The sequence below is a fragment of the Ursus maritimus genome, unplaced genomic scaffold (genome assembly GCF_017311325.1).
Source record: "Ursus maritimus isolate PB19 unplaced genomic scaffold, ASM1731132v1 scaffold_24, whole genome shotgun sequence".
NCBI classification, from domain to species: Eukaryota; Metazoa; Chordata; class Mammalia; order Carnivora; family Ursidae; genus Ursus; species Ursus maritimus.
This window is the reverse complement of record NW_024424897.1, coordinates 5,654,285-5,668,424: the sequence shown is the minus strand read 5'-3', so window position 1 is coordinate 5,668,424 and position 14,140 is coordinate 5,654,285. Positions and strand designations below refer to the sequence as shown.

At 55.5% G+C, this 14,140-nt stretch overlaps 1 protein-coding gene across 1 annotated transcript in view; it reads right to left on the bottom strand.

The window, feature by feature from the left end:
- The window catches only part of FBF1 (Fas binding factor 1), a 20,696-nt gene extending 6,979 nt beyond the window's left edge, over positions 1-13,717 (bottom strand). The window contains exons 1-16 of the mRNA XM_040640204.1: positions 13,453-13,717; positions 12,873-12,900; positions 12,023-12,064; positions 10,090-10,183; positions 9,048-9,108; positions 8,433-8,483; positions 6,881-6,998; positions 6,329-6,406; positions 5,663-5,782; positions 5,222-5,360; positions 4,953-5,086; positions 4,254-4,353; positions 2,722-3,198; positions 1,487-1,585; positions 1,048-1,136; positions 765-823 (exon numbers count right to left, since the gene is read on the bottom strand). Of these exons, the coding sequence (XP_040496138.1) occupies positions 765-823; positions 1,048-1,136; positions 1,487-1,585; positions 2,722-3,198; positions 4,254-4,353; positions 4,953-5,086; positions 5,222-5,360; positions 5,663-5,782; positions 6,329-6,406; positions 6,881-6,998; positions 8,433-8,483; positions 9,048-9,108; positions 10,090-10,183; positions 12,023-12,064; positions 12,873-12,900; positions 13,453-13,455 (1,692 nt within the window). The 5' untranslated portion in view covers positions 13,456-13,717. The remainder of the gene's footprint in view (positions 1-764; positions 824-1,047; positions 1,137-1,486; positions 1,586-2,721; positions 3,199-4,253; positions 4,354-4,952; positions 5,087-5,221; positions 5,361-5,662; positions 5,783-6,328; positions 6,407-6,880; positions 6,999-8,432; positions 8,484-9,047; positions 9,109-10,089; positions 10,184-12,022; positions 12,065-12,872; positions 12,901-13,452) is intronic.
- Between the last annotated feature and the right edge of the window lie 423 nt (positions 13,718-14,140).

The window sequence follows — 14,140 nt, the reverse complement described above, 5'->3', positions numbered from 1 at the left end:
GGGGGGGGGGGGGGGGGGGGGGGGGGGGGGGGGGGGGGGGGGGGGGGACAGGGACTCAGCTGAGCTCAGCTACCTCTGGCCATCCCAGGCCCTGCGCCTCATCTGTGGCTGCCGATGAGGACAGAGACGTGACACCGGGAGGCCGAGGCCTTGGAGTTGTGCGGTCATCGTCCCTCTCCTCCTCCCTCAGCACAACGTCCTCCCCAGCAGGTGTTCCAGGTTCCTAGACAAGCAGCTGAGCCCCAGCAGCGTCTCAGCGATGACAGAGGCTTCCTTCTGCCAGGCCCTAAGGCCAGATGTTGAGCGCCTCTCTACTTCCTGAAGGTTGCCCACCACCCACCACCTCCGGAGGTGCTTCTGGGTTCCTGGGGATAGGTCTCTGGGGTCTCCTCACGGCCGGGCTCAGAGGTGACCACTTCCCACACCTGGGAAGCAGGTGGAGCAGCGGCGGGAGGATGGCAGCCATGGAGGCGGCCTTCTAGATGGAACAACGGGACACCCGCAGCCCTGCTTTCTGACTGGAGTATTCCTGGCTGTCCCCGCACGGATGCCACATCGACCTCTCTCCTGCAGTTGGCAAAGTAGCGGCCAGCGCTGCCGGAGAGCGGCGAGGCTAGAGGTTGAGGGAAGCACTGGGGGAGTGCCGTCAGATCTCCTGACACACGATTCCCCGCAGGCTGTCGGCTCAAACCACAGCCGCTGCCTCTGGGCACGGGAGCTGCGCTACGGCCGGAGGCCTGTTCCTGCCGGTCCGCCCTGCCTACCTGGACCGGCACAGGAGGCCCTGAGGGTTCCTGGGAGCTCGGGAAACAAGCTGCGGGCTCTGAAAATCAACAGCAGAGAAATGAGCAGGAGGCCCACAGAGGCCCGGAGGTCGCGTGTGCGTGTGTGCGCGTGTGTGTGAGTCCAGCTCTACTTGTCTTCCCGACTCGTGTGCGTGTGTGCGTGTGTGAGTCCAGCTCTACTTGTCTTCCCGGACCCTAAAGGAAGCTCAAAGTGCCTCTTCCCCACCCAGAAGTAAAGCACTAAACAAAGCAGAAAACAAACCAATGCTGGAGAGGTCTCCGAGGGCTGTTCCCCTCTTTGGGTCACCTCCAGGGAGGGTCAAGGCAGTCTGGTTCCAAGTCACAGGGGACCTAAGGACATAGAGATTTGGGGGGGTCAGTGGTCAAGGTGAACAGCCTACTGTGTAGAAGACAGGGAGACAAGAAGAGGGCTGGCACGGGCAGTGAAGGCAAACAGGTTCAGAGAGTGGACTGGAAAGGCCTGGTGGCTGGCAGTTTACTAAGAGTGAGGTCTTGGTTGGGTAAAGGAGACGGGGCCCGGCTTCGGGTCCCCTTAGTCAGCGGGCCCGATACAAGGTAGCAGATACCGTATGCCAAACCAACCAAGTCAGAGCCCAGCATGGCTGCCCATCATCTCTAAGGTAGGAGGCCCATGCAGGACCAACCCAGCCTCTCACACCCCCAGCCCCCTGCGGACCTACCCCGAGGTGGCAGGCCTTATTGGTGGCTTCTTTGCCGCTGTTCCTGAGGGCCCTCCAGCAGCTGCTTGCTCGAACCCTTGAGTGCTGGGAACAGGTTGGCTGAGGAAGTAAATGTTACAGCAAATGTGGCAGAAGGTTCCATTTAGGCTGGACGTGGCTGGGTGGGGACAAGTCTGAGCATGAAGCTGTTGGCCACTCGTCCCCTCAGCGCCTCTCTTGTTCCATCATCCCATCTTGGGAATTCTCCTCCCAAGTCTGAGCCCCTGGCCTTCCAGTACCCCTTCTTGGCCCCAGGGCCCTCTAGGGCACAGTGGACGGGCGCTGACCATCTGTTGATGGTCCGAGGAAAACAACGCACACGTTAGAGACACCAGAGTTAAGTTCAAGTTCAAGGCCTTGTTCTGGCACACACAACTTTGCTGAGTTAGCCTGGGGCTCTGTTCACTGTCCTGCCACCCAGCTCCCACTGGGCTCCTCTCCTCCTGCCGTGGTTTCCACCCACCTTGGTTAGCTCTCGGGGCCAAAGGGAAGCTTTTCCCTTCGTTTCAGACGGAGGTCAAAGCTACCTGCCTCGTTCACACCAACCCTGGGGCTGGGTTATGTCCCTGGACTGTCACACAATTGCCTGCTTCACCTCTTCCTCGCTCTGGCCACACGCCATCTTGCCACTTCCTCTGGAAGATCCCAGTCTTGCCCTCTTGCCCTCAGAGGTCACTCGCTGTCCTGTCCCACAGGATTTGCCGCTGCTCAGAGGTCACTCGCTGTCCTGTCCCACTCGGTGACATTCCCCAGGAATTGCCCCTTAGCCACTGTCTTCTCTGACACTCCCCTGAAGCACGAGCACGTGTCATGTCCCTTAGCTCAGGCCAGCAGAGGCACCAATAATTTGGACACTGGGTCTTTCGGGACCCCAAGGGCACTGTGGGCAGGGCCCTTGCTCAGAGGCACCAGGATGGCTGTGCCTTTGTCACATCAGGGTACCCTCTGTCCCCGCCTGATCAAGTCAGCCCTTGTCCACATGACAGTTAGGGCGTGAGTGTTGACAGCCTCCTGACCCCCTCTGGTCTGCACGCAGGCAAGGATGGGGAGCCAGACGCTCTCTCTGTAGTGTCCAGAGAGGCAGAGGCACAGCCAAGAGGCCGGCACTCCTGACTGAGACACCAAGATGGGCAAGGTTGGCCCCCCCACGCCCCTGCCCAGCCCTCCCTCCCCTAGATAGCAGCCCAAGCCTGTACCTGCTGGAAGGGGCACTGCCTACTGCCCCCACCAGATTCTGGCCCTTAGAGGCCTCAGTGTGCTCCTCTCTGGCCAGACCTTGGGACTTCTTCCGAGACAAGGCCTGGCTCAGCCAATCCTCTTCCTCTTTCTCCTCAGACGCTCCCAGCTGGGAAGGCTGGCTGGCTTTGGCAGGGAAACCTGCCCCCTCAGCTGGTGGCTTTGGCCCCAAAGAGGAGGAGGGCAGTCCGCCTGGGGCCGAGTGCCGGCCTGGGGCTGAGGGCTGGCTCCTGGGAGGGAGCACGGAAGGAGTGGAGAGCGCTGAGCCTCCCCTCTGAGCCTCTCTGGTGGGAGAGGGAGGGAACAGGTCGTCATCCTTGAGGCCCAACCAGTCAGCTCCTCCCTTCCTGGGGTGGATGGGGCTGGAGGCCGCTGGAGTGCTTGGTTTGGAGCCTGGTTCCCCCTTGGTGTCTGTGCCATCTTCTGCTAAGAACCTACTTCAAGACAGAGAGGAGGGGGGTCTAAGGCAGGGCAAGCAGTCCATCCTAAGAGCCCCCTGACCAGCCTTTCCCTCCACGGCTCGGGGGTGACTCTGAGGCCCACATTAAGGAGTTAGAGGTGCCTGGGGCTCTGCGCAGCCAGCCCGATGCCCAGCGAGCACAGTGCCCACACCAGCTCGGGCGGCAGAGCAGCAGCCAGCTGAGAGCTGTTAGTAGAACGCCCTCGAACACAGACGTCTTGAATTCCATCACGTGAACAGGGGACAATTCTATCCGTAGCAAGCAGCACCAAGTGACAACCATGGGGAAGCACGTCCAGAGAAAAATGAGTTAGATCAAGTGGTTTTAGGTTTTCCATCGACAATGTCACCTGTTTGTTTGGCCACTGTCTAGAAGCGTTACTGGCCCCTGGCAGCAGGTTCCAAGGTCTAAGAACATACTGGGACTGGGAGAAATGTCAACGTGTGTGTAGGGTTAGCCAACATGGCACAGTATCAACCACTGCTGACTCTGGCCGAGGCGCGGGAGGGAGTGCTTTGTGCCATTCTTACAACTTTACTGTCAGTTTGAAATTATTTCCAGATATAAAGTGGAAAATGTATCCTGGGAGAAAAACTCCAAATTCAAAAAAGTCTCCCCACTAACGTAATGTTTTGCCACACACAGGGATGAGACCGCGGCCAGGCGTCACGGTGGACCCCAGGGCTGGTCCTGGGAGCGGGGCGTGAGAAGCCACTGTTCGCGGTCTCGCTACCCTGGGACTGAACATTCCTCAGGGAGATTGGCTGACCTCAGATGTTTATGGCTTTAAGGGTTCCAGGCGGTGTTGGGGCACCTTCTCCTTTTCCTTCCAAGGAGGCCGGAAGCAAATGGGCCTGGATGGGCAGGACTGGGCAACGCCCCTCCTCCTTTGGCACCTGCAGGGTGCCACCCCGGGCCTCGTACGCCGTGGTCCTCAACAAGACTGTGGGCGGGAGGGGGAGGCTGGGCCACCTCCTCCTTCCTGGTAGGCACCTGTCCCCAAGGTCACGCTCCCCGCAGGCCCCGCTTACCTGACCGACTGCCGGCGGGACTGGCGGCCCTCGCAGGAGCCCACGGTGGGCTGATAGGCCCCAAAGGTGAAGTCCTCATCACCCCAGGGATCTTCCTTGTCTGTAAAATGAAGAAGCCTGTGATCTCGAGCAAGGCAATCAGACGCTTCTGTGGCTGCAGACCTCTGTTTAAAAAAACTGAACTGGTAGCTTGTCATGTCAGCAAGTGAGCAGAGGTGAAGCTGCTGTACGGGAGGCAGGGGTGCGGCACTGGTTATGAGCTCGAGGTCTCAGCATCCCGCACGCCGGGCATCACCTGGGAGCCGTGAACAAGGCACCGGCGGCGTCCTGCCCCAGGCACCCTTCAGATGAGGCCCGCTGGGCTGCCTGTGCCATGAGAATGATTCTTAACAGACAGCCCGTGGGCCGACACTTCGAGAAACATTGGTCTAGAGCGATCTTTCTCACACTGTGACCTGCTACCTATCCGCAGGTCAAGAAACCAATTTCATGAGTCACAACCAACGTATTTATAACTCAGATAGTGTATAAATAAAAAATAACAGAATACTGAACGTGGTAATTATCATTCCGTGACGCTTTTGTCTCAGTTATGATAACATGTGTTGCGATGTAAGCTTATTTCTCGTTATGGGTTGTGGTACAAGTGTGGTCTGGGAGCCCCCCACCTTGCCTCCCCTGCCCTGCAAGGTTGCTCACCCTGGGGCCTCTGGTACTTCTTGTCCAGCTTGAATTCCCTGTGCTCCCCAGTGCCCGGGCGGGCCAGGAGTTTGGTGGCAGTGCCCCGACCCAGCAGCTCATCCAGCCTGGAGCGAGCAGGACGGGGCCCTTCCCTGCAGGACAGGACACACACAGGTACACGTCAACGCGGGTGTGCCTGGGGGCCTGCACCGTGCCGGCCCTCCGGCTTTTCCCTGGGCCTGAGGCAGCTCTACGTGCAGGGTTCCTCTGTTCCTAAGGACCCTTACTGGTCACCCGTCTGCCTCCTTTCTGCTGTGGGGCTGTCTGCAAACCCCAGGGTGGCCACAATGTCGTCCTCCTCATCAAATAGCACTTCTTCTTTCTTTCGGACCGGGGTGTCCCCAGGAGTTAGCGGAATAGATGGACCTAGAGGACAGAACACAGGGCACAGTGCCCACAGCCCACCATGCCCTCAACCCTGGTGTCTGAAGGGGGGCGCTTCTCTGAGACCCGGACCTCTGGGTGTGGCTGCAGGCATCCCATGTGTCTGGTCTGCACACAGGACCGACGCCCCCGCCCCACCGCAGGCTCATGCGTCCCACCTCCCTGTTCAGAGACACTGATAATCTCTTGGTCTGGGATCTGAGACCTGTGGTCCCGGCCCGGTAGAGTCTCTGGTTGAGCCAACTCTACCTGCCCAGGACAAGCAACAAGCCCACCCTCCTTACCTTGATCTCTGACGGGGGCTGGGCTCTTTTCGGAAGCCATTTTACTCTCTGCCCCAGGGGGCTTCTTGGTGATTCCTTCCTCATTGTCGGACAGAAGTCCTGCCAATGGGTCTTCCAAGTCTCATGGCCAGAAGGAAAGCACAGATCAGTCTGCACCCTTTCTTCTGGAAAACAAGCCTCGCACTGTGTTGGGGGCCGATCACTCCAGGGGGGATTTCTAGCTGCTCTAATACATGAACAGCCACTCAGCGCCCAGAGGACACACATCAGCCTCGGCAGGGAGCCAGGGAGCGGCCCGGGGCCTGCCTGTGTGCCCCGAGGCTCTGCTGTCTGCACAGCCTTCTGGAAACATCCCCCAGGCATCAGAAGCGAAGTAAAACATTCGTGTGCATTTGGAAAAGGGAGGGGAGTTCTTACGCTTTATAAAACCTTCAGGTTGATGTCTGGCTTCAAAGTCTGGCAAATACGTGACCCAAATCTCCCCCCAATACAACCCCATCAGTCCCTCCCTGACTTCCTGAGGAGCTGAACCGGTGGCCCCGGCTGTCTGCTCCTCCTCCGACACACATGGCAACCTGCCGCCGGGCAAGCACGTGAGCACCACCCAGGCTCCTCCACTCTCAAAACCAAAGTGCCCCGGAAGCATGACCACGGGGCCTGTGGTACCTTCGAAGGAAAACTTTCTGTCCTGATGCCCAAAGCTGCTGGGAGAGGGAGGGGGCTTCTTGGCGGGAATGGCGTCCCCTGTAAGAAGCAAACAGAAGGCAAGGTCATAGGCCTGGCCCTCTCCCAGCCACGGTCCTGCCACACCATGACGGGGACCCTGGGACGGCGTGCCCTTCTCTGTGGGGGGCTGAGGGCTCATGGGTGTGGAGACGGCGGTGGGCTGGGTCGACACTTCGCTGGTTCTCACACAGGCTTCTGCCGGGGAAATGTGGTCTGGAGCCACTTCCTGTCCCCCAGTCACAGGTCACTCCAAACAGAGTCATGGACTTGGGAGGCACACAGGCTCCCAACAAACTCCCCAACTTACCTCCCATGGAGTTGGCCATGTTGCACCTAGAGGGCCTGGAAGCACACTGGGAAGGGAGGAAGCCGCCCCCTCCCCAACCACAGAGAAAGCCCACGGGAATGAGAGCTGCGTGCCCTCCTATGCCCAGAGCGTCCCTAGATCCCAGGCACACCCACGCTCACCTTTCTCCCTGGCTGTCAGCGTGCCGGCGGGTTTGGGATGACGAGGCAGTTCTTCTTTCCCAGGACCCCTGGCAGCTCTTTTGTCAGAGGCCAGATTAGACCTCTTCAGACCAAAGAGATCGGCATCCATGTCGTCCAGATCCTGGAAAAGCGGGAGGGAGGGAGGAATCCTCACCGGTGCTCAGCCGGGGTACCGTGTGGCCCTGTGCTCTGAGCAGCCTGGTGGTGATACGGCCTCCACATTCCGTGGGGGGACAAATGGGGACCTGGTTGGGGAACTGACCCTGAGTTACAGAACTGGTGAGAGGCCAGGCCGAAGCACAAGGTCTTCACCAGCTCAGTCTCAGGTAAGCCCCGTCTCAGGGGGCACCTCCACACCCCCTACTAGCACCTGTTGGCCCCAGCTTCTCTCACAGGCCTAGTAAGCAGTGGATGGAACTCTCTTTACGGTGGGAACCAAACAGCAGGACCCCGGGACTGAAGACTCCCAGAGGGACTGCCGCCAGGCTGTGAGAAGGGGCCAGGTACCCGGCCAGCAGAGGAAGGCAGTCAGGGCCTCCGCCACCACCGCCCCCCGCACAGACTCGCCACATGCTGACTCCCATAAGGGGAGGAAGACTTTCTCCGGGAGGACGCTTGGCACCCCAGGGGCAGAGGTGTGAGGAACACAGGGAAAAGGGGAAACTATGCAGGAAAAAGAGGAGTTGGGAAGGAAAACTGGATCACGGGGAAGCAGAGTGAGCTGGGGGGTAGGGACCCAGCTCATGGTTCTGGAGTGAGACTCGAAGTCACCACCAGCAGCTGAGTCAGAGGACTGGAGGGCTGTGGCCAGGGCTGCCAGTGGGCAGGCCCTGGGCAAGAGTGATTTCAAGATGAGGTTAAAGAGGCTGAATATGGAGCCAAGAAAGGGACAGACTCCAATTTTTTAGCCCTCCCTTCCCCCCAAGGCTGAAAGCAAGCGCTTGGCCTTGGCCTGGGACCCTAGGTTAGCAAGAGGGACGAGAGGCAGGACGTCAGGCGGGACGGGGCTGCGGGACGGACGGGTGGGAAAGCCAAGGTGACCTAAGGTGTCAGACCCTGGCTAGACCACCTGAGCCCTGGGGGATTATCTTAAAAACTGTACAGAATTTACGTCTTAAAATTCCATTCCCAAGCTTAGCTTGGCGCTTGATCCAATGAGAGCACAACTGGACTGAAGGGGCCTTGGCAGGGAATGTGGAGAGAAACACAAAGAACACTTAAGAAGGAGCCTTAGAGGAGAATCTCTCCTTCTCTCCCCCAATGGGGGTGGTGTCTCTGGGTGGGAGCCAGCCCCAGTGCACGAGGGGCTTGGTACAGGACTGTGTCTCCTGGTGGACGAATCTCTAGACAGCAGGAAAATGGATTTCTATCCAGAGACACTCAAAGGGCAGCAGCTCACGGATGAGCTCCATTTTGACTAGGAAGGGCTCAGGAACACAAATTGTAAAGGGAAAAATGTGAGGGAGAAGGAAGGCTTGGCACAGAACGTTCCTACCGCCTGCCCCCCACCCCGCCCCCCGCCCCACTCCCAGAACTGTGCAAGCCAGTTCGGTACCTTCATCGCCTGAAGCAAAGTCTGCGGGTCTGCATCGGAGACGTCTGACACCTAAGTCCACGGAAGAGCAAGGACACACGTTGGCCGAGGCCGCATAAAGCTCTGGCTCCTGTTGCCTTGCTACTGTGAGGGCAGACGGCTCAGCAGGGGCAGAGCTCGGCCAGTGGGGCACCAGCAGGAGGTCCTGCCTTCCCCTGGGACAGAAGTGTCCTCAGAAGTCAAACCTGCCCAGGTGTGGAGACCCAGAAAGAGGTGCCACTTTCTGCCCCTCCTCACTGGAAAGAATCCCTCCATCACAGGGCATCACTATGCCACTTCCCAACTGTGTAACCGGATAGCCGGGGAGATTACGGGAAACACAGTTGTAAGGGGCAAGATCCGAGATCCAACACTTGCTGGGAGCTCTGCTTTCTAGCTCATCTCACTGGTAGGAAGGAAAAGCCTGTTGGGTTCACATGTGGGTCCGCTTGGCAGCCCTTGGGTATTATTTTGAGAACACACCGGCTTTGCAGAAACTTCTAAACCTTTGTGTGAGCAACCTCCCAGCTGTCACCCCCAGTTCATTGCTTCTGGGGATAAGTAGAGAGGGTGGGGAGTAGCGTGGGCCAGGCTCACCTCGGCATCAGGTCCCAGGAGGCCCGCCGTGGTGCTGAAGGCACGGTCTTCCAGGAGGGACCTGCAAAGAGGCGCAATCAGCACCCACTTGCATCGCCGGGGTACTGACTGATTCTGAGAAAGGAAGGCGGCTCAGAGAGCCCCGCTGAACCTGGGGGCTGCTCCAGGAGAACGCGACAGAGTTGCTTAAAGAAATTTCACAGGCCACCGAATGCAGAGATTTTCCATTTTTCTAAAGCGGTAGAGCCCCTTTAAAACCAATCTGCTAAACACCTGTGACGAGCACAGCGTATAGACCTGTCCAATCGCTATGTGGTACGCTCGAGACTATTTTCACGCTGGGTATCAACTGTACTTCAAAAAAAAAAAAAAAAAAAGCCACGAGATGGGAAAACAACAGTTAAAAACAACAGATAAGAGAGAAAAACGGAGGGGCTCCTGGGTGGCTCAGTCAGTTAAACATCTGCCTTCGGCTCAGGTCATGATCCTAGGTCCTGGGATCGAGTCCCACATTGTGCTCCTTGCTTGGCAGGGAGCCTGCTTCTCCCCCTGCCTGCTGCTCCCCCGTGTGTGCTCTCTCTCTGACAAATAAATAAAATCTTCAAAAAAAAAAAAAAAAAGAGAGAGAGAGAGGGAGAGAAACAGAACTGCGTCGGCTAAGATGAAGGTGGAGGGTGGACAGCTCACAAAACTCGCTCCTATCCCTCCATTGTCAGGAGCACTTTGGAAGAACGACCTGAAAGCCCCTGATCCAGGCCAATTCTCTTATTCTGGGGGTGAGAACACTGAGGGCCCAGAGGTTCAGGAATCACCCACGATCACACAGTAAGTGTCATGGGCGGGACTGGCAGCCAGGACTCCCGACCCCGGTCAGTTAGCCTCCCACTCCTCAGGGTCCTTTAACGGAGGGAAGGGAGGAAAGGGAGGAGTAAGGGACAGAAGCAGCGGGGTGCACAACAAGTGGGAGAAAAGCAGGAGGGTGAGGAGGCAACAGCATCTGGACTGAAGGGGTGACAGTCACGCAGGCCAGTCCCGCTCTCACTTCGTTCTAGCCCTGGAAGAAGGCAGCGCCTGGGCAACAGCTGTGGCGTCTCGGGCACTCGAAGCTAGTTTAACAGGCTCTTCAGGTAGTGTCACTGGAAAAAAAGAGAACAGAAATGATACCATTTGGCAGGTGAACTGGAGTCAGATGAAAAAGACTGGAAGTTCCCCACCAAGCACTCCCAGAAAAACCTTCTCCCAGGAAGTTCACCCTAAATGCCAACTGAGGCCAAATGAAGAGCCCAACCCCACTGCACCCCATAAAGCACAGGAAGAACGATGCACTTCCACCCCCCAGAGCTCTCGGCTGGAACACAAGGCTTGGGCTCCGTGGGTTCTTCTGGGCCAGGTCGGGGGAGCCTCAGCCTGGCTGCCCTCAGTGAGCTCTCCATGGCCCCTGAAGCCCTGCTTTTCAAGACGGCAGAGGTGGGCACACACGATATCCGGAATATATAAGAAACTCTTACAACTCAATCGTAAAAAGACAACCCAATTTAAAAAAAGGATCCGAAGAGACCTTTCTCCAAAGAAGATACACAAATGGCCAATAAACCCATGAAAAAGATGTTCAATGTCATTAGTCATTAGGGAAATGCACGTTAAAACCACCATGAGAGGGGCGCCTGGGTGGCGCAGTCGTTAAGCGTCTGCCTTCGGCTCGGGTCATGATCCCAGCGTTCTGGCATCGAGCCCCGCATCAGGCTCCCTGCTCGGCGGGAAGCCTGGTTCTCCCTCTCCCACTTCCCCTGCTTGTGTTCCCTCTCTCACTGCCTCTCTGTCAAATAAATAAATACCAACACCATGAGAGGGGAGGGGGGTGGGGGGAAGGGGTAACAGGGTAACGGGCATTAAGGGGAGCGCGTGATGGAATGAGCACTGGGTGTTACATAAGACTGATGAGTCACTCAACTCCACCTCTACGTGAAAAATACTCTGTTAATTCATTGAATTTAAATTTAAAAAGATGAAAAAAAAAACCCGCACAATGAGATGTAACTGTATAGGGCTAAGATGAGCATAACCAAAAAGACAGAAAATTAGCAAGTGTTCGCAGGGATGTGGAGAAACTAGAACCCTCACATGCTGCTGGCGGGAATGCAAAATGGCGCGGCTGCCGTGGGAAACAGTCTGGTGGTGCCTCGACGAGTTAAACACAGTTACCATGTAAGCAGTTCCCTTCCTTAGGATACGCCCCCAAAGAACTGAAAACATATGGCCACACAAAAACGTGTACCTGGGTGTTCCTAAGCGCATCATTCATCCTAGCCCCGCCCCAACGTGGTGTCCACCACCCACGATGGGTGGACCAGCAAAACACGGTCCATCCACACACTGGAACACCGTCCAGCCATAGGGAGGACTGCAAACGGGAACGGCTCAGTGTGGGCGAACAAAGCCAGATGCAAAAGGCAAGCACGATGTGATTCCATTTTATACAACAGGTCTGGAACAGGCAAACCCACAGGGAAGGAAAGTGAGTAAGTGGCTGTGTAGGGTTGGGGGGAAGGGAGAGTAGGAGTGACTGCTAATGGACGTGGAGTTTCTTTATGAAAGTGCTCTGGAGTTAGATTGTGGTGATAATTACGTAACTTTGGGAACACACTAAAAACCAGTGAATTGTACACTTGAAAAGAGTGAATTTTCTGTGAATAAGATTTCAATTAAAAAAAAAAAAAAAGAGGGGCGCCTGGGTGGCTCAGTTGGTGAAGCGTTCGACTCTTGATTTCCGTTCAGGTCATGATCTTGGGGTCATGAGATAGAGCCCTGCCGCAGGCTCCGTGCTCAGTGTGTGTGGGGGGTCTGCTTGGGATTCTCTCTCTTCCTCTCCCTCTGCTACCCTCCCCCCCACTCTCTCGCTCTCAAATAGATAAATCTTAAAAAAAAAAAAAAAAGAACAAGCTAAAAACAGGGGGTTCTGCAAAAGGGGCACTTACTGTCATCCCCTAAGAGGTCACCAAGGACATCATCAATGGAGCCTAGAACAAATAGAAAAGGAATGGTCAAGACTTCAGGAGAAAACGATGTCCTTAAGAAGCCTCACGTCTTGAGACCTCGTCCCAATTCCAGACTCTTCACCACCAGAGGGCTCAGATGCTGGGGCCGGGGACCCAGCTCTCTCTTCAACGGCCACGAGATGTTTCCTAACTCTCTGACAACAGATCACAATGCCTTGTTGAAGGACCCCAGGGTAGAAATCGAAAAGAACTCCCTCAAAGGATGATGGCGAGCATTTTCAGGAGAGCCTGCATTCTACAGGACACACTGGCCAACAGACTCTGAATAAAGCCCCGTGTGCCTCTTTGGGAAAAGCGTCCAAGATTTCTAGGCACACATAAGCCTCTTTCACGCCAACAGCTTCCTCGTGCGCTTCCGTCTGAGATCTCCCCCTCCCCCAGCACTGGTCTGGGGGCACACCCCCTTGGCCACTTTCCGAGGGGGTATGTGGGGGGAAACCCAACGTACACGTACTGAACTAGTTCTTGTACCCAGCTGAAGTGCCTTTACCGCCCTTAATGCCAACTGTATACTTTCCAATACAGAGCTTGACAGGAGGGACTTTTTCCCCAAGCCCCACCCCTGTCCATTTATTTCTGGATTACTCTGAGGGCCAATAGGCACCACAGGGAGTCCCCCATAAAGACCAATGCTTTCCTGTGCAATTATGGGGAAACCGGCAAGACTCATGTCAAGAACATTTAGATACAGACACGTCTATGTTATTTTTGGATGAAAGGTGGGGAATTATTTTTGCCTTAAGGGTGATGTTCTATTTTTTCCACTTACCTTTCAATCCCTTCTTGGTTTTTGGTGCCTACCATTGGAAAAACAAATCACATTAACAAAATCAAAACAGTGAACGTGGCTGAAACCAAGAATACAGAATAAATTGTTTTGCCTTTTGCCAAGTCACCAGAGGAAAAGGAGCAGCAATGGCATTTAGAGACAGAAGCTCTTTATACTTTCCCAGGGTTTCTGAGAATAGACTCATTCAGAGCATGGAAGCAGCCGCCACTAACCAGCAATGGACACCACTGTGGGTGCCATTCGGTGGGCAGAAGTCTCTCCTTTTCCCTGATTTCCGATGCCACATGTGAACCCTCCCAGGCAGGATGTAACACGACTGGGAAGGTTTTCCCCTCTTCTGCGTCCCTGACTTCTCAACACCAACAAGGGACACTTAAAAATGCTTCTGGCTGGCCATCCAGAGGCTCAGAAGGCTTGCTCATCTCTTAATAAGTTTGGTATCAATTCTACCTGGTCTCTGGGGACCATATCCTGGTCCTTGTCACCCAAACCCTAAAGTTCTCCAGGCAGTCAAGATCTGGGGGGTGGAAGCAGGGGTAAGAGTCTGCATTCTGCCTACCATCTCAAGGCTCTGGGAGCTGCCTGTAGCTGGTTCACAGCGCTGTCCGACTCATTTGAATTCTGCCCACATCAGGCTCATCCTCCCTAATGAGGAAAATTCAAGTGGTTGCTTAAAAATGATGTAGCTTTCACAGTGCTTGGGTCCAAGGCCCATCAAGGTTTCTCTCACTTTACCCATTCAAGAGGTTAAAATCTAGTTCCATAAATTAAAAATTCCTTATAGGGAGAGCTACTTAGATGAGAAGCAAAGTGCTCTGGGTGATTTAAGGAGCTTTCTGAGGCCTGAAGATGACTCACACAAAGTGCAGTGGTCCTCATCTCTTCTCCTGAAAGAGGATGCAAGAGATGGTAGGTACCCATCTCAGAAAGGAGGTGGGTGCCTGGCACTATGGCCAATAAGCATTCCCAGGCAACACCCATGACTACATTTGTGCATTCAGCACAAGGAGTCGATGTGAGCACTGGTTTTACTCTTTGAAACTATTTTCACCAACGGTGGAAATTTTTCCCTTCACGCTAACTGTAAATCTGATTTAATCCATTAACAGCGAAGTGTTTGACTCAGATTGTCACTCTCTGAGCATTACCCCTCCTGAGCATTACCAAGACCGACCTTCCCATGCCTTGGAAGAAAGGAGTCAGAGGGGGTCATCTCTATTTGTCGGTGTTGCAGGTCCTGTTAACAG